At 44.6% G+C, this 22,712-nt stretch overlaps 1 protein-coding gene across 4 annotated transcripts in view; it reads left to right on the forward strand.

Moving 5' to 3' along the window:
- Positions 1 to 22,712, forward strand: part of KAT6B (lysine acetyltransferase 6B) — a 373,094-nt gene that overhangs the window by 241,659 nt on the left and 108,723 nt on the right. For all 4 annotated transcript variants that reach the window (XM_040435104.1, XM_040435105.1, XM_040435107.1 and 1 more), the window contains one exon: positions 17,804 to 17,928. In XM_040435104.1, coding sequence (XP_040291038.1) covers positions 17,804 to 17,928 — 125 coding nt within the window. The remainder of the gene's footprint in view (positions 1 to 17,803; positions 17,929 to 22,712) is intronic.

Below are 22,712 nucleotides of genomic sequence, written 5' to 3' on the forward strand. Positions count from 1 at the left end.
GGACTCATCGTATGCGGGCCGCAATACGGCAACTGGCACACAATGACCATGTGCATGAGGCCTGAGTCTGTGCGGTGTCCTTTATATAGATCTGTTTGCTACCTGGGCAAACAGAAAATGCACAAGGTTCTTCTCCCTAAATCCCAGGAACTGTCCTTGGGGGATGGATTCCCTTTCACAGTGTGGGTGGTTAGACCTTTGTTATTCGTTTTTTCCATTTGCTCTTCTCCCCAGGGTAATTCAGAAAATAATTTGTGGGCAGTGGCCAGCAGGGCCCAAGAGGCTGCTGCCTTGGGCCCCCCAGGAGTGAGATTGAGCCTTTTTTTTCTCTTTAACCACCTCCCGACCGCCTAACGCAGGGATGCGTCCTGCGGGCGGCCGGGTTATTCCTCCTGGACGCATATACGCGTCATCTCGCGAGATGACGCGCATATGCGGCGCGCACATGCACAGTGCGGGTCGGCAAAAGGCGCACAAGGAGTTGGTCACCAGCCTGCCAGCCAATGATCAGCGCTGGCAGGTTGGTGACTTTTAAAATAACGAACCACAAATATAATGTGTTAAATGGCTTCTGTGCTCTCTGCTGGGTCCTTTTCGTCGGTTGGTCCCAGCAGAGAGCACAGATCACAGTGAGTACACCAAGCACTACATATTTAGCCCCAGATCACCGCCCCATCACCCCAATTAACCACTTGATCACCCCTGTCAATCACTAGTGAAAGGGAAAAAAGTGATCAGTGTAAACTGTCACTTTTTTTTTTCCACCAGTATTGACTGTTAGGTTTAGGTTAGTTTAGGCCCCTTTGGTAGGTAGTTAGCTTCAGTTAGCGCCCAGCCCACCGCACCGCAGTCACTGATTCGCTGATTAGCGTATTGCTAATCAGCATTGGTACTTTATAGTATCTGTAAGTGCTCAGAACTGATCACAGTCAGATCTATAAGGCTGCGTTCACACGGGCGAGATTTCCGCGCGGGTGCAATGCGGTAGGTGAACGCATTGCACCCGCACTGAATCCTGACCCATTTATTTCAATGGGGCTGTTCAGATGAGCGATGATTTTCACGCATCACTTATGCGTTGCGTGAAAATCGCAGCATGCTCTATATTCTGCGTTTTTCACGCAACGCTGGCCCCATAGAAGTGAATGGGGTTGCGTGAAAATCGCAAGCATCCGCAAGCAAGTGCGGATGCTGTGCGATTTTCACGCATGGTTGCTAGGTGACAGTCTATTCACTGTATTATTTTCCCTTATAACATGGTTATAAGGGAAAATAATAGCATTCTGAAAACAGAATACATAGTAGGTGATCAGTTGAGGGTTAAAAAAAAATAAAAAAATTAACTCACCTTCTCCGTTTGTTCGCGTAAGTCCCGGTCTCTTCTTTACTTCTCAAAAGATGAACTATGGGCTAAAGGACCTTTGGTGACGTAAGATCACAAGCTCCAATCACATGGTACATCACCGCGGTGATGGACCATGTGATTGGAGCATGTGATCTGACGTCACCAAAGGTCCTTTAGCCCATAGTTTATCTTTTAAAGAACTAAAGACCGGGAGAACTACGTGAACAACAGGAGAAGGTTTTTTTAACCCTCAACTGATCACCTACTAAGCATTCTGTTTTCAGAATGCTATTTTTTTCCCTTATAACCATGTTATAAGGGAAAATAATAAGATCTACACAACACCGAACCCAAACCTGAACTTCTGTGAAGAAGTTCGGGTCTGGGTACCACAGTCGGTTTTTTATCACGCGCGTGCAAAACACATTGCACACGCACGATAAAAACTGAACATCGGAACGCAATCGCAGTCAAAACTGACTGCAATTGCATTCCTACTCGCGCGGGTTTGCCGCAACACACCAGGACGCATCCGGAACTAATCCGGACACGCTTGTGTGAACGCAGCCTAATAGTATTAGTGTCACCTTAGCTCGCCCTCCACCCAAAACGCAGTGTTTGCCCGATCAGGCCTGATCGGTCGCCCACACGTGCGTTCACCCACGCCCGCCCCGCCGTAGTGACAAAAATATATATATTTTTTTTATCACTGCACAATCACTACACAAGCGCTGCGGCAATAAAAAAAATCTGTTTTGATATTTTTTATCAATTGCAGCGGCTTCCTGTACTTGGCTAGCCTCCCATTTGTAAGACGGGCTTGCTTTTTTTTCTTGGGTAGTCTCAGGGAATACCCCCTAAATTTAGTTGACCAAATGGCAAGGAAGGGGTATTCTTCTGAAGACGCCTACAGGCTTCTGACCCAGTCGGATGAGGAATGGGAACCCTCATCTGACGAATCCAGCGGGTCAGAATACAAACCTGTAGAAAGCAGTGACAGTCTGACCGAAAGTTTGGACGATGAGGTTGAGGTCCCTGATACCACCAGGCGTACCCAGCCCTGTGTTGCTAGACCACAGGTTGCGCAGGATCCGCTTCAAGGGCAGCAGAGTGGGGCTGGCGCTGTCGGATTACGTGGTGAGGCATACACCAGCAGCGCAGCCCATCCTGGACCTAGTACCAGCACTGCCGTAGAACATGGTGAAGTGGCGAGCACCAGAAGGGCAGTTGAAGCTGGTACGGTGGCACGTGCAGTAGTTCCCCCGTCGCAGCCACCGCACAGACAGGCCCGTAGAGCCCCAAGAGTCCCTGAGGTGCTGGCAAACCCTGATTGGCAGCCCCCATCTTCAGCCGCACCAGTAGTTCCCCCTTTCACCGCCCAGTCTGGAGTTCGGGTTGAGACAGCTCAGATCGGATCGGCACTGTTTTTTTTTGAGCTGTTCTTCACTGCGGAGCTCTTTGACTTAGTCGTGGCAGAAACAAACCGGTATGCCACTCAATTTATAGCCGCCAACCCGGGAAGCTTTTATGCCCAGTCTTTCCGGTGGAAACCCGTCCAAGTTTCCGAACTTAAGACTTTTCTGGGCCTTCTCCTCAACATGGGCCTGACAAAAAAGCATGAATTGCGGTCATATTGGTCCACGAACCCAATTCATCACATGCCCATGTTCTCTGCTGCCATGTCCAGGACACGATTTGAGACCATCCTACGTTTCCTGCACTTTAGTGATAACAGCACCTCTCGTCCCAGAGGCCACCCAGCTTTTGACCGGCTCCACAAAATTCGGCCCCTCATAGACCACCTTAACACCAAATTTGCAGATTTGTATACCCCTGAGCAAAACATCTGCATAGACGAGTCCCTGATGCATTTTACCGGGCGCCTTGGCTTCAAACAATACATCCCAAGCAAGCGTGCCCGGTATGGGGTCAAATTGTATAAGCTCTGTGAAAGGGCCACAGGCTATACGCACAAATTTAGAGGGTAAAGATCAGACCCTGGAGCCGGTCGGTTGCCCTGACTACCTGGGGAGCAGTGGGAAGACAGTCTGGGACTTGGTGTCACCCTTATTTGGCAAGGGGTACCACCTTTATGTGGACAATTTCTACACAAGTGTGCCCCTCTTCAGGCATTTGTTTCTAGAACAGATTGGCTGCTGTGGCACTGCGCGATGCCAGGGCAGTATAAAATACCCCACAAGTGACCCCATTTTAGAAAGAAGACCCCCCCAAGGTATTCCGTGAGGGGGCATGGCGAGTTCATAGAAGATTTTAATTTTTTGGCACAAGTTAGCGGAAATTGATTTTTTTATAAAAATTTGTTTTTTATTTTTTACAAAGTCTCATATTCCACTAACCTGTGGCTTTTTTGCAGCCTAGGTGCGCAAAGGGGCCCAAATTCCTATGAGTACTTTTAGAATTTCACAGGGCATTTTTACGCATTTGGATTCCAAACTACTTCTCACGCTTTAGGGGCCCTAAAATGCAAGGGCAGTATAAATATCCCACAAGTGACCCCATTTTAGAAAGACACCCCAAGGTATTCCGTGAGGGGTATGGTGAGTTCATGTAAAATTTTATTTTTTGTCACAAGTTAGTGGAATATGAGACTCTGTAAGAAAAAAAAATAATAATTCAATTTCCGCTAACTTGTGACAAAAAATAAAAACTTCCATGAACTCACTATGCCCATCAGCGAATACCTTAGGGCAGTGGTGGCGATCCTATGGCACTGGTGCCAGAGGCGGCACTCAGAGCCCTCTCTGTGGGCACCCGCACCCTGGATAAAGTCTACGGTGTACCAATATGCCTCAGACTTTTCCTGTCATTCATCAGCGCAGGGCGCACTATGAACAGCACGGGCAGTGCATTGAATGTAGGCAGGCTATTATATCTAAATGATAAAGTACATAGAAGATATACTGTATTGGACTGTAGTATCTAGGTTACATTGCCGTTTTGGCACTTTGCGATAAAGTGGGTTTTGGGTTGCAGTTTTGGCACTTGGTCAGTAAAAGGTTCACCATCACTGCCTTAGGGTGTCTACTTTCCGAAATGGGGTCATTTGTGGGGTGTTTCTACTGTCTGGGCATTGTAGAACCTCAGGGAAACATGACAAGTGCTCAGAAAGTGAAAGTGCGTAAATAAATGTTTTTTGCACCATAGTTTGTAAACCCTATAACTTTTACCCAAACCAATAAATATACACTTTTTGCCTTTTTTTTTATCAAAGACATGTAGAACAATAAATTTTGAGAAAAATTTATATAGAAATGTAGTTTTATTTGAAACATTTTACAACAGAAAGTGAAAAATTTCATTTTTTTGCCAAAATTTCGGTCATTTTTGATATAAAAAAATGTTAAAATGTCAGCAGCAATGAAATACCACCAAATGAAAGCTCTATTAGTGAGAAGAAAAGGAGGTAAAATTCATTTGGGTGGTAAGTTGTATGACCGAGCAATAAACCGTGAAAGTAGTGTAGTGCAGAATTGTAAAAAGTGGTCTGGTCATTAAGGGGGTTTAAGCTAGGGGGGCTGAGGTGGTTAAGACTCCGTAAAAAATCTAAAGCTTAGTAACATAGCTAACCACACCCACTTTTCCACCCATATTTCAAAACTGGAGTGAGTTGTGTAAACCTGGAAATGTGCGAATCCAAAAAGTCGCAATAGCCCTATTTGTGTCTTTTTGAAGACCGAATTCTGGAATGAAGGCATAATAAGTCAGTGCCATGGTAATATTTTGGAATCATTTCCCAGTGGTGTCTATGCCTCTAGCAACCCAAGCAGTAAGTGGTAAATTGGGAATATGGTACTCCAGGGCTTCCAAGGGAAAAGTGTGGTAGTCTAACAAAATGTTTTTTTTTTTTTTTTTAGAGCTCACTAATTGTGACCAGATATAAGCAGTATTAATGGGTTTGTCCACTTTTTTTTATATTGATGACCTATCCTCAGGATAGGTTATCAATATCAGATCAGAGGGATCCAACTTACACCACTCCCCCTGCCCCCGTCAATCAGCTGTTTGAAGAGACCACAGCACTTGTACAAGTGCTGCCTTCTCTTCACGGTTTACATGCTCGCCATTTCAACTGCAGCTTGAATAGGAAGGAGCTGTCTCATTGAAATGAATGGGATGGCTTAGGTGTAATTACACCTGCTCATCACTGCGGTTGCAACAGGTAAACAGCGAAGAGAAGACAGCGCTAGTATTAGCTCTGTTTTCTCTTCAAACAGCCAGCACCCCTGCCGATCTGATATTGATGGCATATCAGGAGGATGCGTCATCAATATATATATTTTTTTTAAAAGACAACCCTTTTAAGTAATCTAATGTAGTGGGTATCGTTCTTAGTAGCCATTCTGTTATGTGTGCATAACAGACTGGCATTTTCATCACCGGTCCTGGATCTTCCTGAGCAGTCCAAGGGTACGCCAAATTTATGCAGAGGCACAGGCCTCTCATAAATTTGCCGCATCCTCCCACTGGTCCATTAGCTGTACGACCGGCCTCCTAGCTGCCATAGATTTTATGTCACCCATATGTTTTTAATGTGATAGCAAATAAGTCTGAGCATGATTATGGTGAGGGAGATTAATGGGGTTATCTGGCTCTTTGTAACTGATGACCTATCAATCGGATCTGTGGGGGTCCGACACCCGGGTCCCCAGCCGGAGTCGGACCCCCACAGGAGTGACAGGGCTTTCTCATACAGTTGATTGGTGGGGGTCCCGTCATCAATTACGAAGAGTCAGATAACCCCTTTAAGAGTTAAAGTATCTCACTAAGGGCTCATTCAGACTGCCATATGTGTTTTGCGGTCTGCAAATTCTGCATCCGCAAAACACAGATACAGGCCCGTGTGCTTTCCGCAATTTGCAGACTGCACATGGCTGCCACTCTCATAGTAAAATGCCTATTCTTGTCCGCGATTGTCGACAAGAATAGGACATGCTCCATAATTATTGAGGGCTGTGGATAGGGCTGCAACGAGTACTCAAATCGAGTAATTTGACACAAAAAATCCTCGATGCAAACTTTTTTCATCGAGGATTTGTTTCTGTCACGTGACCAAAGAACGGGAGTAAAGCGCTTGCTATTACTCCCACTCCGTGGTCTTTCGCTGGCCTGCAATGCACTTGGAATACTAACCTTTCCAGCAGGGGGCCTCCGGACACTCCACAGCACGCGGAACGATGGAGTGTCGTTGGCTCCCCTGCTGGAAACGTAAGTTGGTGACACTGAGGGGGTGAGGGCGCGACTATGGCCGGGACTATTGGAGTGCAAAGCATCATGGCAACTAATGACTCTGTGCACTCCGGGTGTCAGGAGGAGGGCAGGATGGGCTTTCGCAAACCATGTGGCCTAGCCTTAGGGGAGAGATGGCGCAAGGGGAGCGGAGACTGACACAAGGGGGGAGAGACGATGGCACAAGGGGGAGTGGAGCTGATGGCACTGGGGTGGGGGGGAGCTGATGGCACTGGGGTGGGGAAGAGCTGATGGTACTAGGGTGGTGAAGAGCTGATGGCTCTGGGGCGAGGGAAGAGCTGATGGCTCTTGGGGGAGAGAAGAGCTGATGGCTCTGGGGCGAGGGAAGAGCTGATGGCTCTGGGGCGAGGGAAGAACTGATGGCTCTGGGGCGAGGGAAGAGCTGATGGCTCTGGGGCGAGGGAAGAGCTGATGGCTCTGGGGCGAGGGAAAAGCTGATGGCTCTGGGGCGAGGGAAGAGCTGATGGCTCTGGGGCGAGGGAAGAGCTGATGGCTCTGGGGCGAGGGAAGAGCTGATGGCTCTGGGGCGAGGGAAGAGCTGATGGCTCTGGGGCGAGGGAAGAGCTGATGGCTCTGGGGCGAGGGAAGAGCTGATGGCTCTGGGGCGAGGGAAGAGCTGATGGCTCTGGGGCGAGGGAAGAGCTGATGGCTCTGGGGCGAGGGAAGAGCTGATGGCTCTGGGGCGAGGGAAGAGCTGATGGCAGTGGGGGAGTGGAGCTGAATGCACTGGTAGAACTGATGCAGTTGGGCCGTTCGCACAGGGGGGAACGAAGGGTGTGATGGCAGGGGGTCTGATGAGTTTTTATAAAAGAAAACAGTATATTAATTTTTTATTATTGGAGTACACGATTAATCGTAAAAATAATCGTTAGCTGCAGCCCTAGCCGCAGGACGGAACTATGGATGCGGAAACCACACGATGTGCTGTCTTTCTCCCCCCCCCCCCCCATTGAAATGAATGGGTCCGCAAAATGACGGTTCATACGGCCGTCTCAAAGTCCCTAAGGTTATACTCCTCCCCACATAACACACCTGACACTTTGGTAAATTTTGTTTTAAAAGTGAAGATAAGATTTTTATTCTTTGCAGTCAACAAGAGCGTGTCACGACCATGGTTATGGCCGTGACTCCTGAACCGCATGCAGTTGCCTGTGGTCTGGGATTGTTGTCAATCACAGGTGAGAGCTGAAGTATGTTGCCTCACCTGTGGTTGCCACTGGCAACATTAGGTATGTGGCAGTAGAGCAGTTGGAGCTGGTTGCTAGGCTGCTCGCTGTCATTTGCATGCGGTTGCACCTGGCAACCTGTCTTTTTAGGTGTGCCTTGTGTTTGTCTGGTGTGCACAGGGTTTTAGTTATATGTGCACTTTCTCCTTTAAGTGGCTGTCTTCCCTTCCCTGGTGTGAGAAGGGTTAATTCCCTTCTGTGTTTGTGAGCACTGGGTGTGTCTGTGTGGGTGTGGCTACTTGGGCTATAAAGCCTCAGTGAAGACCTGAAGCTGAGAGGTACTCCAGCCTTGTTTGTAAGCTGGAGGCACCCTCCTGGTTTATACCATCTGCCACTGAGAGCCACCCTTGTGGTCATAAATCTTGTTTGATGTGATGAAGATGTGTCTGTTGTATGTTTCTTATTGCAGCTTATGGTCCTGGGTTCCTGTGTGATGTGTGTTGTGTGCTGTGTCCATTTCTGTGTTAGGACAGCAGCACTTGCGCATGGGTTCCAGGCTTTGTGTCTGTGGCAGGTGGGTGTTGTGCTTGTGGCATTTACCTGCCATTGCCATGAGTTGTATATGTTCCCCTTTATTGTAGCCTGGCCTGTGAGACTCCTGTTCCTCCGTGTCTAGGAGGAACAGGTCGTCTTACCCTGCTCCTAGCTTTAGGGATCTGCGGAGGGTTACAAGGGATCCGAGGTTCCGGAACATGAGCCCTCCTACCTTCAAGGTCGGCTCATGCAGCTAGAAGTCAGGGTCAGATTAGGGATGCGATAGGAGGTGACCTGCTCCCTAATTCTGTGCTCCTGGCCAAGCAGCCACCACCATCTTCCGTCATCGCACGGCTGAGAGTTTTCCCCATCCTCAGCCGTGACAGAGCGCTTGCCACTCTAAACATGTTTGCACAATTTAGCCTGTCACTGACTGAGTGTTCCAATCTATTTTAATGGTTATTGCAATCAAGTAAGCCCAGTGCTTTTTACCAGATGCTGGACTGCTTATGAATATTTCAAATGTAAGCAGCTGGATTGCATAGTAGATAGTGGAAAGTTATGAGCAAGTTGTTTCATAGAATGAGCAGCTAGGAGTGTTTTAAATGAAGATTTTGTGGTGAAGAATTCATCGATCTGAAGCCACTTTTGAGGTCCATCTGGTTTCCACCACTCTTTAACCTGATCAGCTAAGCATGCTAAATGATAGTTATATAAATCAAGTACTCCCAGACCCCCTTTCCTTATTTGAGAGTATAGAGCAAACCGTATCCCAAATAAACCAAAATATGTCAGATTGAAGTTGGGCAATTATCTTAGAGGGAACTTAGAGGGTTGGATACAGAGGAATTTATATAATACTATATCTTATGAGCATCTTAACTGTGTTTATCCTTGCAATCCAGGACAGATAGGTGGAGGAGTATTTTTCATAAAAATGCTTCAAATCAGGCATTAATCAGAGCCCAATAATTGACTTTGATTAAAGGCTTCATTGAGGGGGTAAGGTGAATACCCAAGTAAATGTTTTTGAGTCTTCAGCTCCTTGAAAACTGTAAGAATTCTGTATGCAGCCTCTGGTTTTCTCTGTTATGTAAGAAGGGTAAAATATGAGATTTGTTAACATTTAGCTTATAATATAATGTGGTAGAAAATTTCTCTAAAGTCCCAGGCTGCTTTGAGAGTGGTGTCAGGGTTTGAAAGGGACAGGATGGCATCATCTGCATATAAATTAATAACATTAGATAACATAAATTTTTTACATTATTCATTGGATAACTCCTTTAAAGAGGTTCTCTGGGAATTAAGAAAATAAAATTACTGGAAATACTTAAATCTTACTTTGTTATAAATATATTCCCCAATACCTTTTATTAGTTATAATGGCTGGTTTTGTCTGGGGAGCAATCATCAGGGGAAATAAAATGGCAGCTGCCCTATTAATACACACAAAACCTATCCTAATCACACAGGTTGACAAGTTACTTTACAACACTGAGCTAAAGAGCTGCCTCTGCCTCCTCTCTGCTCTACTTGTCACAGATTATGATCATGAATACAGTTTAATATGATCTTCAGCTGATTCTCTGTAGGAATGGAGTTCATGAGGAGACATGAAGTACAGAGAGGAGGTTGCGGTATAAAGTCTACATTACCACTTCCCCTCATTACCACAGATGGTCCTGTCCATCCTCTCAGTACTTTGTCTCCTCATGAACGCCATTCCTACAGAGATTCATGTAATGTTCTTAGCAGCTGTGTTCAGGATCATAATACCCAACAAGTGGATCAGAGATGAGGCTGAGGCAGATATTTAGCCCAGTTTTCTGAAGTTACTTGTCCTCCTGTGTGAATAGGACAGGCTTTGTGTGTACTAATTGGCAGGTGGCCATTTTATTTCTCCTGATTGCTCCATACACAAAATGAGTCATTATAACTAATGAAAGGTATTTTGTTTAGGCCAGTGGTCCCCAACCTTTTTTGTACAAAGGACCGGTTTCATGCAAGACAATTTTCCCAGGGCCTGGGGGGGGGTCTATCTGGTCGGCACTGACTGATTCACAAGCATAACAAAACACAGGGTGCATATTAAAATATAGAACACTATGTATGAGGCGGCTAGGGCCAAGGTGACATTATACTGTATGGGGCCACAAGGTGACATTATACTGTACGAGGCGGCTGGGGACAAGGTGACATTATACTGTACGAGGCGGCTGGGGGACAAGGTGACATTATACTGCATGGGGTAGGCCAAATGGTGACATTATACTGCATGGGAGGGCCAAATAGTGAGATTATAGTGACATTTTACTGCATGGGGCAACAATCCACACCCCCCCCCCCCCCCCCCCATACAATATCTATTCAGTGTCTGCATGGCATAAATAGCTGAGGGATTGCTGGGCTTTGTAGTTGCTCCTTTAACTTATTGTATGATGCATGCACAAAGCATCACCTACCTCAGGCAGTGACAGTGACAACCCCATGACAACAGCTAAAGCCCATGCAGCACACAGGGTCATGCACTGCAGGTAGTCACCAGCCCGAGTAATGTACAGCAAACCACACTAACCTGAAAACACTACACTTCTGACTGCAGTAAGCCCCGCCCCCAATCCATTTATAGCCAATCAGCATATGTCTTACCACTAACCAATCAGTGGGCCTGTTATAGCTGCTCTCACATCAGGTGTACATGAAAGAAGCACTGGGATTGGCTGGGAGCAGCTGCATGAGGGATTGTCTTACTGGTATGGAGATTGACGGCTCCTGCATTTCTCCTTGTCTGTATTGTCGGGCCCGGTAAACAATCATCCAGGGCCCGGTCCTGGGTCGCGGACCAGTGGTTGGGGACCACTGGTTTAGGCAGTTTCAGATTTGTAAGAAATTAGAGAAATTTACCAGACGTACGATTGCTAAGTGGATTACTTCAACTATTAGACTAGTGTACCCCTTAGCAGGTCCTGAAGTTCCATTTGGGTTTTCAGCTCACTTGACTAGGGCCACAGTTACCTCTTGGGCTGAGAGAGCATGTGACTCTATTGACTAGATCTGTAGGGCAGATCTGTCCAAAAATAAAAAATTTTAATGGACATTACTATTTAGCCTTTGGCAGGAAGTTTCTTTAAGCTGTGGTCCCACCCAAGTTTATCTAGTCTACTCTCTCACAGATATTGTCATAGTGTGTAGTGGAAATACGGAAATTACACTTACTGGTAATCATTTTTTCATGAGCTCATGACAGCACCTCCTTTATTCCCACCCCTGAAAAAATGGAGAGGGAGATATAAATTGGAGTATAAATAAGCTGTTTGAAAAAAAAAAATATATATATTGAGTTTTTATATATAAGAAAAAAAACTGTAAGAAGAACAAGAGGGAAAAAAAACTACAGTATAAGCTTTTAACAGAACTATGGATCTTACTACAAACTGAGGAGGAGTTTCCTGTCCGGATGGGGAATGGTCTCTCACTAGTACTGTTATGGAAAAGAAATACCCAGCACCAGATGTTGCATGGAAGTCTATGGGAAATATAAAACACAGGGTAACCAGTCTTTTTTTTTCTTTTTTTTTTGTGGCGGTTTGTTAACCTTTCATTGGGTCATTGGAGTTTTATTTTCATGCTTTGGTTGTGGCTTTATTTTATATTTTTTCCTGGACATTGGCTAAAAAATTATACCCCTAAAAATGCCAGAATTTTCATTCATTTTTTGCAAGCCACATATAATACTAAAAAAGACTGTGTAGCAGGACAAAGGTGTGTTTTATATCTGCAGGATCAACCATATCAGATATTGTCTGGATTAATAAGGTTCAGTAGGGTCGATCCTGCTGACGGATGCTCTTTAAAGGGGTATTCCAGTAGTTAAACGTTATCCCCTATCCACAGGATCGGTGATAACTATCAGATCAGTGGGGGCCCTACCCAGGATCACAAGAAGGGGGGGGTCCCGTACCCCCTGCAGGGGGTATTCTGCTATCTCTGGAATGCCTATAGAAATGAGTGGAGCGGCCGTGCTCATGTGCGACCAACCCCTCCGGTCATTGCAGGGGGCCTGCATGGGGGACGGGGCCCCCATTCTCGTGACCAGTGAGGGTACCAGCTGTGGGACCACCACTAATCTGTGGATAGGGGATAACTTTTACCTACCGGAATACCCCTTAAACCAAATGGTTTTGATTGAGTGAAAATCCATCTGAATCATTGAGCTCTACATGCACCCAGTGTTTTACATGTCCAAAGACATTCTTCTGGAGATTCTCCGCTGTCCTCTTGGCAACACAGGAGCACTGCCATGAGCTGCTTGTGATGAGCAAACTCCCTCTGCAGTTGGCATTTGGAATATTTGTTATGCTCACTTTTGGGTTGCTGGAGACAACTCTTGCTCAAATAAGTGCAACTTTTGGAGGAAAGACCAAAGGGGAGATTTATCAAATTGGTGTAAAGTAAACTGGCTTAGTTGCCCATAGAAACCAGTCAGATTCCACCTTTCATTTTTCACCACTCCTTTGGAAAATGAAAGGTGGAATCTGATTGATTGCTATGGGCAACTGAGCCAGTTCTACTTTATACCAGTTTGATAAATCTCCCCTAAAGTTTTAACTTGTGCCTAAACTTCCACTTTACTGCTTGATTTAATTATTTTTTCTGCTGCCCTGCATTCTATGGTAGTTTTTCCTCTGTTTAAAGGATTTTCCCTTTCCTCATTATAGCATAATGACGCTATATGTCATAAATGTCTAATTGATGGGGATATGGAAGATTGCTGCACCTGCTTTTGTTTAAGGCATTGTGGGGATTCTAATTCTAAGGTAGCAGAGTGCTTTTGTGAGCACTTCTGCTTTAACCTCTTAAGGACACATGACGTACCGATACGTCATGTGTTGTTCCGATCACTGCCGCCTGGCCGGCGGTGATCGGAACATGGTGCCTGCTCAAATCATTGAGCAGGCACCTAGGCTAAATGCGCGGGGGGGTCCCGTGACCCCCTCCATGTCGGTGATCGCATCAAACCGCAGGTCAATTCAGACCTGCGTTTTGATGCGCTTTTTGCAGTTTCTGATCCCCGCGGTCCCTGACCACGGGGATCAGAAACTTTATAATGCCCAAAATATATATATGTTTCACCTTCCCCCCCGCACCCCTGAATAATTTTATGGCGGCGGGAGGTGCAGGGGGAGGGTTGCGGGCGGTGCGGCAGGTGGGCGGTGCGACAGGTGGGATCGCGATCCCCCGCCCGCCTCCCCTTGAATAATCGTTGGTGGTTAGTGGGTATACCAGGGTGCCAGCGCATTGCTGACACCCTGGTATAAACGGCTGACATCGGTGATGCGATGTCAGCCGTTTAACCCTTTCCATACCGCGGTCCGTACGGACCACTGTATGAAAAAGGTTAACAGCTCAGGGAGCTCCCTCCCTCTCCGATCGGGGGGCTGCTGTGCCTTTGCAGCCCCCCGATGGGAGAGCGAGAGAGCTCCCAGACAGCTCCGTCCTTACCATTCCCCGTCTGCGCAGTTGTGGCAACAACTTAGCAGACGGGGAAGGTTCCCATGGCAACAGGACGCCGTCTCAGGCATCCTGCTGTCCATGGTGCTGAACAGATCTGTGCTGAAGGCATAGATCTGTTCAGACAAAGTGTAAGTAAAATACAGTACAATACCTTATATAGTGTATTGTACTATATTATACAGACATATGACCCACTGGATCTTCAAGAACCAAGTGGGTCTGGGTAAAAAAAAAAAAGTGAAAAAAGTGAAAAAAAAGTAAAAATCAAAAAAACACTTATCACTGATTAAAAATGAAAAAAATAAAATTCCCTACACATGTTTGGTATTGCCGTGTCCGTAGCGACCTGATCTATAAAACGGTCATGTTACTTTACCCGAATGGTGAACGCCATAAAAATAAAAAACTATGATGAAATTGAATTTTGACCACCTTACTTCCCAAAAAAGGTAATAAGTAATCAAAAAAAGTCGCATGTACGCCAAAATTGTAACAATCAAACCGTCATCTCATCCCGCAAAAATCATACCCTACCCAAGATAATCGCCCCAAAACTGTAAAAACTATGGCTCTTAGACTGTGGAAACACTAAAACATGATTTTTTTTTGTTTCAAAAATGAAATCATTGTGTAAAACTTACATAAATTAAAAAAAAGTATACATATTGGGTATCGCCGCGTCCGTATCGACCGGCTCTATAAAAATATCACATGATCTAACCCCTCAGATGACCACCGTAAAAAAAACAAAAAAAAAAACGGTGTAAAAAAAGCAATTTTTTGTCATCTTACGTCACAAAAAGTGTAATAGCAAGCAATCAAAAAGTGATATGCACCCCAAAATAGTGCCATTCAAACAGTCATGTCATCCCGCAAAAAATGAGACCCTACTTAAGATAATTGCCCAAAAACTGAAAAAACTATGGCTCTTAGACTATGGAGACACTAAAACATTTTTTTTGTTTACAAAATGAAATCATTGTGTAAAACTTACATAAATAAAAAAAAAGCAAACATATTAGGTATCGCTGCGTCCGTGACAACCTGCTCTATAAAATTACCACATGATCTAACCTGTCAGATGAATGTTGTAAATAAAAAAAAACGGTGCCAAAAAAGCTATTTTTTGTTACCTTGCCTCACAAAAAGTGTAATATAGAGCAACCAAAAATTATATGTACCCTAAACTAGTACCAACAAAACTGCCACCCTATCCCGTAGTTTCTAAAATGGGGTCACTTTTTTGGAGTTTCTACTCTAGGGGTGCATCAGGGGGGCTTCAAATGGGACATGGTGTAAAAAAAAACAGTCCAGCAAAATCTGCCTTCCAAAAACCGTATGCCATTCCTTTCCTTCTGCGCCCTGCCGTGTGCCCGTACAGCAGTTTACGACCACATATGGGGTGTTTCTGTAAACTACAGAATCAGGGCCATAAATAATGAGTTGTGTTTGGCTGTTAACCCTTGCTTTGTAACTGGAAAAAAAATATTAAAATGGAAAATCTGCCAAAAAAGTGAAATTTTGAAATTGTATCTCTATTTTCCATTAAATCTTGTGCAACACCTAAAGGGTTAACAAAGTTTGTAAAATCAGTTTTGAATACCTTGAGGGGTGTAGTTTCTTAGATGGGGTCACTTTTATGGAGTTTCTACTCTAGGGGTGCATCAGGGGGGGCTTCAAATGGGACATGGTGTAAATAAACCAGTCCAGCAAAATCTGTGTTCCAAAAACCAAACGGCGCACCTTTCACTCTACCCCCCGCTGTGTGGCCGTACAGTAGTTTACGGCCACATATGGGGTGTTTCTGTAAACAGCAGAGTCAGGGCAATAAAGATACAGTCTTGTTTGGCTGGCTGTTAACCCTTGCTTTGTTAGTGGAAAAAATTGGTTAAAATTGAAAATTAGGTAATAAAATGAAATTCTCAAATTTCATCCCCATTTGCCAATAACTCTTGTGCAACACCTAAAGGGTTAACGAAGTTTGTAAAATCAGTTTTGAATACCTTGAGGGGTGTAGTTTTTAGAATGGGGTCATTTTTGGGTGGTTTCTATTATGTAAGCCTTGTAAAGTGACTTCAGACCTGTAGTGGTCCCTAAAAATTGGATTTCTGAAAAATTTCAAGATTTGCTTTTAAACTTCTAAGCCTTGTAACATCCCCAAAAAATAAAATATCATTCCCAAAATAATTCAAACATGAAGTAGACATATGGGGAATGTAAAGTCATCACAATTTTTGGGGGTATTACTATGTAATACAGAAGTAGAGAAACTGAAACTTTGAAATTTGCTAATTTTTCCAAATTTTTGGTAAATTAGGTATTTTTTTTTGCAAAAAAAAAAAAATTTTGACTTCATTTTTCAAGTGTCTTGAAGTACAATATGTGACGAAAAAACAATCTCAGAACGGCCTGGATAAGTCAAAGCATTTTAAAGTTATCACCACTTAAAGTGACACTGGTCAGATTTGCAAAAAATGGCCTTGTCCTTAAGGTGAAATAAGGCTGTGTCCCTAAGGGGTTAAGATAAAGCTGGAACCATGGGCAGACTGGGAACTTAGAGCACTGAAAAAAGCTAAAAGTGGCCCCATGTTATAGGTGCCTCCAAATTGACACAAGTAGGCAGGACCAACACAATTGTAGATGGGGTCAACACAACTAGGCAGGGTCAGCAATACCACATTGCAGCTGAAAATACCCTCCCTTCAGAACCAAATGCCAAAGTGCAGCATAAAATGCCATCTCAGAAGCTGCCCCTCTGTGGTGGCCATCAATAGATGCCACGTTCTGTCCTCCTCCTCCAATTGTCTCTTCCTGGACTTCCATGGTTATGACCCTAGTAGTATGCTCCCCAAGTGGCCAAGGGAAAAAAAATATCTCATTCCAAGCCGCCATGGCCAATGCAGGTCACAGTCCTCTTTCAGCCTGTATCCCTGCTCTATTTGTACACTGCCTCATATACTTGCCTATGTCAATAACCACATTAACTGCATGCTGCATTATTTCAAATGTACATTATTTTCTGGATTATCTACTATACCTTTCTAAATTATATACTTTTTCCATCTTTGTTAGAAAATGGGATGCAAAGCTTTGGGTGACCATTAGGGATGAGCAAATCATCTTTGGATGAAACATCCAAAGTCTATTTGCATAAAACTTTGATAGAATACTGTACGGAGAGGGAGCTCTGTACAGTATTAGAATGTATTGGCTCAGATGAGCCGAAGTTATTACTTTGTGAAGTCTCGCGAGACTTCGGGTAATAACTTCAAAAAATAATCTCTACTGTAAAAAACCTTTTGCCAAACTCTGGTTTGGTTCCAAGGTACCACTTGGTACCACATTAATAAAAAAAATTAAAAAGTTGTGGAAATACGAAAAGGCAAAAGATTACCGTAAACTTTCCAGATTATGGCTCACTTGAGCAAGCTCTGTGCTGGCATTGAACAAGCAGGAAATTTCCTGCATCCTGAATATGAAGAAAACAGAAAATCGGTCTGTAGGGTGGCTCCGTAGTCTGATCCTTTACCCGATTTATATTTGGCTAAGGCTACTTTCACACTTGCGTTGATAATTCTGGTATTGAGATCTGGCAGAGGATTTCACACAACCACAACGGATGCATGCTGATGTGCAAAATCCAAACTGATCCGTTTAATTCCGGTATTGAGATCATCTGCCGGATTTCAATACCGGAATTATCAATGCAAGTGTGAAAGTAGCCTAATTTACGTACTTTTTTTTATGAAGAGCCAAAAACAAGCATGTAGCCTCTAATTTGATTTGTACATCGCACTTTCTGTAGCACCATGTTTTTTTTCTCTGCTGACCGCATTCCACTACTGTCTGTGTAACCTGGTCTACATCTAATTTTGAAGTTTTAGTTCTTTAGTTGTTTTGTAATGATCCTCAAGCTTTTCGGAACAGTGATTTTAATATTAAAGGTTCTCATTGATCTTTCTCCTTTATATATCAGATACTGACCTGAAGATGACTATTAAACAACAGATATGGGATATGATTTGCTTTCCAAAAAGGCCTGACTTTGTCACCCAGGAAGATGTTGACACATTCAGACAGGCTTTTGAACTGTCTTTCGAGGTGGGTACTAATGATCCTTTTGTAGTAAATTTTCTAGCTTATTGGATGGAAATCCTCTTTAATGACATGATTCAAAGGGTAGAAATGATAATATATAAACATTGAATCAAAAGTTAGTGTGATGGCCAGTGTTTTGTAATTGTGTGTTTTATTTATAGTGGTGCTGATGTTTTTCTATTTGGTTGTTGTGCCTATTTTGTGTTGCAGAAGCTGGATATGCAGCAATATTGTTTGTCACGTTTATATCATGAGATGTTGCATCAGCAAGACTTCTTTGAGCAGTTAGGACAGTGGGCATTACAGGCTATGTACACCTTTGGGGGAAATTTTCTTTTTTTTTTTAATTATTGCATTGTACTCATTTGAGCTAAAAATATTGGTTTAAATGGTCTTTATTAAAAATGGCGTCCTTTTTTCTGTACAGAGCTGACATGCTCTAGTAGCACCCTTTGGTTTCTCCATCTTTTTTATCAGATCAGATGAGGAGCAGACTGACTTCTCATCTTTGACATTAGAAACACTCAGTTCTTGCTGATAAGAATGTGGCTTAACGAAGTGTTTATGACTCAGTAGTTTATAGATAATGTTTGTGAGGGATACCACCCCTCGTACCCCAACTGACGTCAGACTTCAACTACGTAGAGCCAGCGAGATACGGTATGGGGACTAGTTACCAAGACGTTACATTACGCCCTCCTGGAGGAGCGGATAAGATCAGTCTTGGTACAGTTTTCACAGACTCCTCCTGTCCACACGGACACAGAGAGGCAACAAGCTGAGAGAGCCTTTTCACTGCCCCAGTAAAACAGCGCGTTCTCAGCCTGGAAAGACTGCAACCAGTTCCTTGTTTGATATAAGCCAGGTCCGCTAACGGGATTATATAGGATAAGAAACCAACCCGCGGTAGTGTATTACTAGGCCGAAACACGGACTTGGGGATTCGTGATCGAGATACCAGACAGCACAAGATTAAATTATATATTTAATCGCCTTAAGGGCTCACTAGACAATACACTATACACACAAGGATATATGCAGTGGTCTGAGGTTACAAGTACAGGTGGTATGGTACAAACAGGATTAAACAGAGCAAAAGTCTGCCAGATGGATGAGTCCTTTTGGGTTGTGATGAGTTCTTTGCTGTAGTCACATGCGGGGCAGTGATGTCAGCAGGTTGCAGGTCCCTCTAAACACATGGCACGATGCGACCCTCCTTCAGAGAAAAGACACGCCCGCTTGCTGGCACAAGCCTTTTAACCTGTAGCTGGTCCCTCCCGTCCCGGCATCTGGGAGGGGTCCATCCCTCTCTGCTGGGCTGGCAGCACATGAGCCACCAAACCGATTAGGGCTCATGGCTCCAGACCAGAATGTCGCAGGAAGGTGGTTCTGGGACCAATGGATCCGCCTGGGTTCCGGCTACGAGTCCTAGCATGGTACAGTTATTTGGTTTCTGTGGGGAGATATGCATATCTCCCCTCCCTGGCATGCCACCACCAAGCTATGACCATGGGCCTGTTCATTGTGGCCACAGGGACACAAATATGCACTGGTTTATGCTTGTGACGGGCGATTCATAATTCCTTATAAATCGCCGGTTCCATGCTGTCTGCTAAATTTGATTGAACTGGGGAATGGCCTAGACCTCTGCAGAGAGGTTTTTCCTGTTCCATTAGCTGGGTTCCTGGCTGGCTGAACGGAGGTGAGAAATTGTAAACAAAGGTGGACTGCTAGAGGCTCTCTGCCATCTGGCTGGTTTTGAAGCAGGGCCCCCCTTGTGGAGCTCACTACCTCTGCTACCTTTCAGCAGATGGTTGGTGTGGGAACAGTAAATATTAATCAATATTCCTCACAATGTTTATTATAGGACCTGCACAAATTGAAAGTACCAGTCACACAGCTAGAAAAACAGTTAACCCTTTGACAGAACAGCTCAATACTTTTATTAATAAAGGCCAATTGAAAAAATGACTTTTAGCCAAAAATGAGTAACATGCAGTCATTTAAAAAAATTGCCTCCAAAGGTGTACATAGCCTTTAAAGCATTCTCGCATGTTTGGAGGAGAACTGCTGATAGCTTCACCCGCTGTCCTAACTAGTCATACACCTCTTAATGATACATGGATTTAAAGTGGCAATGTCTTATAGTTGTGCCATTTTAAACTGTACTTTCAGTTATGCCATTAAAATATCCTAATTATTAGAGTGGGGAGTCAGAAGCCATGTTAGAAAATGTTGCTTTAGTGAGTAGTCGATGCTTGTAATATGCCCTAGGCTGTGCTGATCGGAGTGGTACTGCCGTGCTTATGCATCCTCTGCATGTTTCCTTGATGTGGTAAAAAAGATGATTTCTTAACAGCAGTGAGTGTCTTGGATACTCTTTTGTTGGATTATGCTTGGAATAAACTTCCAGTTTTAACATCTGATATAAGCATATATACTGTATATATCCTGAGATAAAAATTTAAGGAAATATAAATGGCCAGTCAAGATGGCCAATGGGGTATTTTTCTATTTTTAAGAAATGTGTCATCAGAAAATGACCTATTCTTTAACCACCTCCGGACCGCCTAACGCAGGATCGCGTTCCGGAGGTGGCAGCCCTGCGCAGAGTCACGCATATATGCGTCATCTCGCGATGGGCGAGATTTCCTGTGAACGCGCGCACACAGGCGCGCGCGCTCACAGGAACGGAAGGTAAGAGAGTTGATCTCCAGCCTGCCAGCGGCGATCGTTCGCTGGCAGGCTGGAGATGTGTTTTTTTTAACCCCTAACAGGTATATTAGACGCTGTTTTGATAACAGCGTCTAATATACCTGCTACCTGGTCCTCTGGTGGTCCCATTTGTTTGGATCGACCACCAGAGGACACAGGTAGCTCAGTAAAGTCCCACCAAGCACCACTACACTACACTACACCCCCCCCCCGTCACTTATTAACCCCTTATTAGCCCCTGATCACCCCTGATCACCCCATATAGACTCCCTGATCACCCCCCTGTCATTGATCACCCCCCTGTCATTGATTACCCCCCTGTAAAGCTCCATTCAGATGTCCGCATGATTTTTACGGATCCACTGATAGATGGATCAGATCCGCAAAACGCATCCGGACGTCTGAATGAAGCCTTACAGGGGCGTGATCAATGACTGTGGTTATCACCCCATATAGACTCCCTGATCACCCCCCCTGTCATTGATTACACCCCTGTCATTGATCAACCCCCTGTAAAGCTCCATTCAGACGTCCGCATGATTTTTACGGATGCACTGATAGATGGATCCGATCCTCAAAACGCATCCGGACGTCTGAATGAAGCCTTACAGGGGCATGATCAATGACTGTGGTGATCACCCCATATAGACTCCCTGATCACCCCCTGTAAAGCTCCATTCAGATGTCCGCATGATTTTTACGGATGCACTGATAGATGGATCCGATCCTCAAAACGCATCCGGACGTCTGAATGAAGCCTTACAGGGGCATGATCAATGACTGTGGTGATCACCCCATATAGACTCCCTGATCACCCCCCTGTAAAGCTCCATTCAGATGTCCGCATGATTTTTACGGATGCACTGATAGATGGATCCGATCCGCAAAACGCATCCGGACGTCTGAATGAAGCCTTACAGGGGCATGATCAATGACTGTGGTGATCACCCCATATAGACTCCCTGATCACCCCCCTGTCATTGATCACCCCCCTGTAAAGCTCCATTCAGATGTCCGCATGATTTTTACGGATGCACTGATAGATGGATCCGATCCGCAAAACGCATCCGGACGTCTGAATGAAGCCTTACAGGGGCATGATCAATGACTGTGGTGATCACCCCATATAGACTCCCTGATCACCCCCCTGTCATTGATTACCCCCCTGTAAAGCTCCATTCAGATGTCCGCATGATTTTTACGGATGCACTGATAGATGGATCCGATCCGCAAAACGCATCCGGACGTCTGAATGAAGCCTTACAGGGGCGTGATCAATGACTGTGGTGATCACCCCATATAGACTCCCTGATCACCCCCCTGTCATTGATCAACCCCCCTGTCATTGATCAACCCCCCTGTCATTGATCACCCCCCCTGTCATTGATCACCCCCCCTGTCATTGATCACCCCCCTGTCATTGATCCCCCCCTCTGTAAGGCTCCATTCAGATATTTTTTTGGCCCAAGTTAGCAGAATTTTTTTTTTTTTTTCTTACAAAGTCTCATATTCCACTAACTTGTGTCAAAAAATAAAATCTCACATGAACTCACCATACCCCTCACGGAATCCAAATGCGTAAATTTTTTTAGACATTTATATTCCAGACTTCTTCTCACGCTTTAGGGCCCCTAGAATGCCAGGGCAGTATAAATACCCCACATGTGACCCCATTTCGGAAAGAAGACACCCCCAGGTATTCCGTGAGGGGCATATTGAGTCCATGAAAGATTGAATTTTTTGTCCCAAGTTAGCGGAACGGGAGACTTTGTGAGAAAAAAATTAAAAATATCAATTTCCGCTAACTTGTGCCAAAAAAAAAAAATTTCTATGAACTCGCCATGCCCCTCATTGAATACCTTGGGGTGTCTTCTTTCCAAAATGGGGTCACATGTGGGGTATTTATACTGCTCTGGCATTCTAGGGGCCCTAAAGCGTGAGAAGAAGTCTGGTATCCAAATGTCTAAAAATGCCCTCCTAAAAGGAATTTGGGCACCTTTGCGCATCTAGGCTGCAAAAAAGTGTCACACATCTGGTATCGCCGTACTCAGGAGAAGTTGGGGAATGTGTTT

The sequence above is a fragment of the Bufo bufo genome, chromosome 6, assembly GCF_905171765.1.
Source record: "Bufo bufo chromosome 6, aBufBuf1.1, whole genome shotgun sequence".
Lineage (NCBI taxonomy): Eukaryota > Metazoa > Chordata > Amphibia > Anura > Bufonidae > Bufo > Bufo bufo.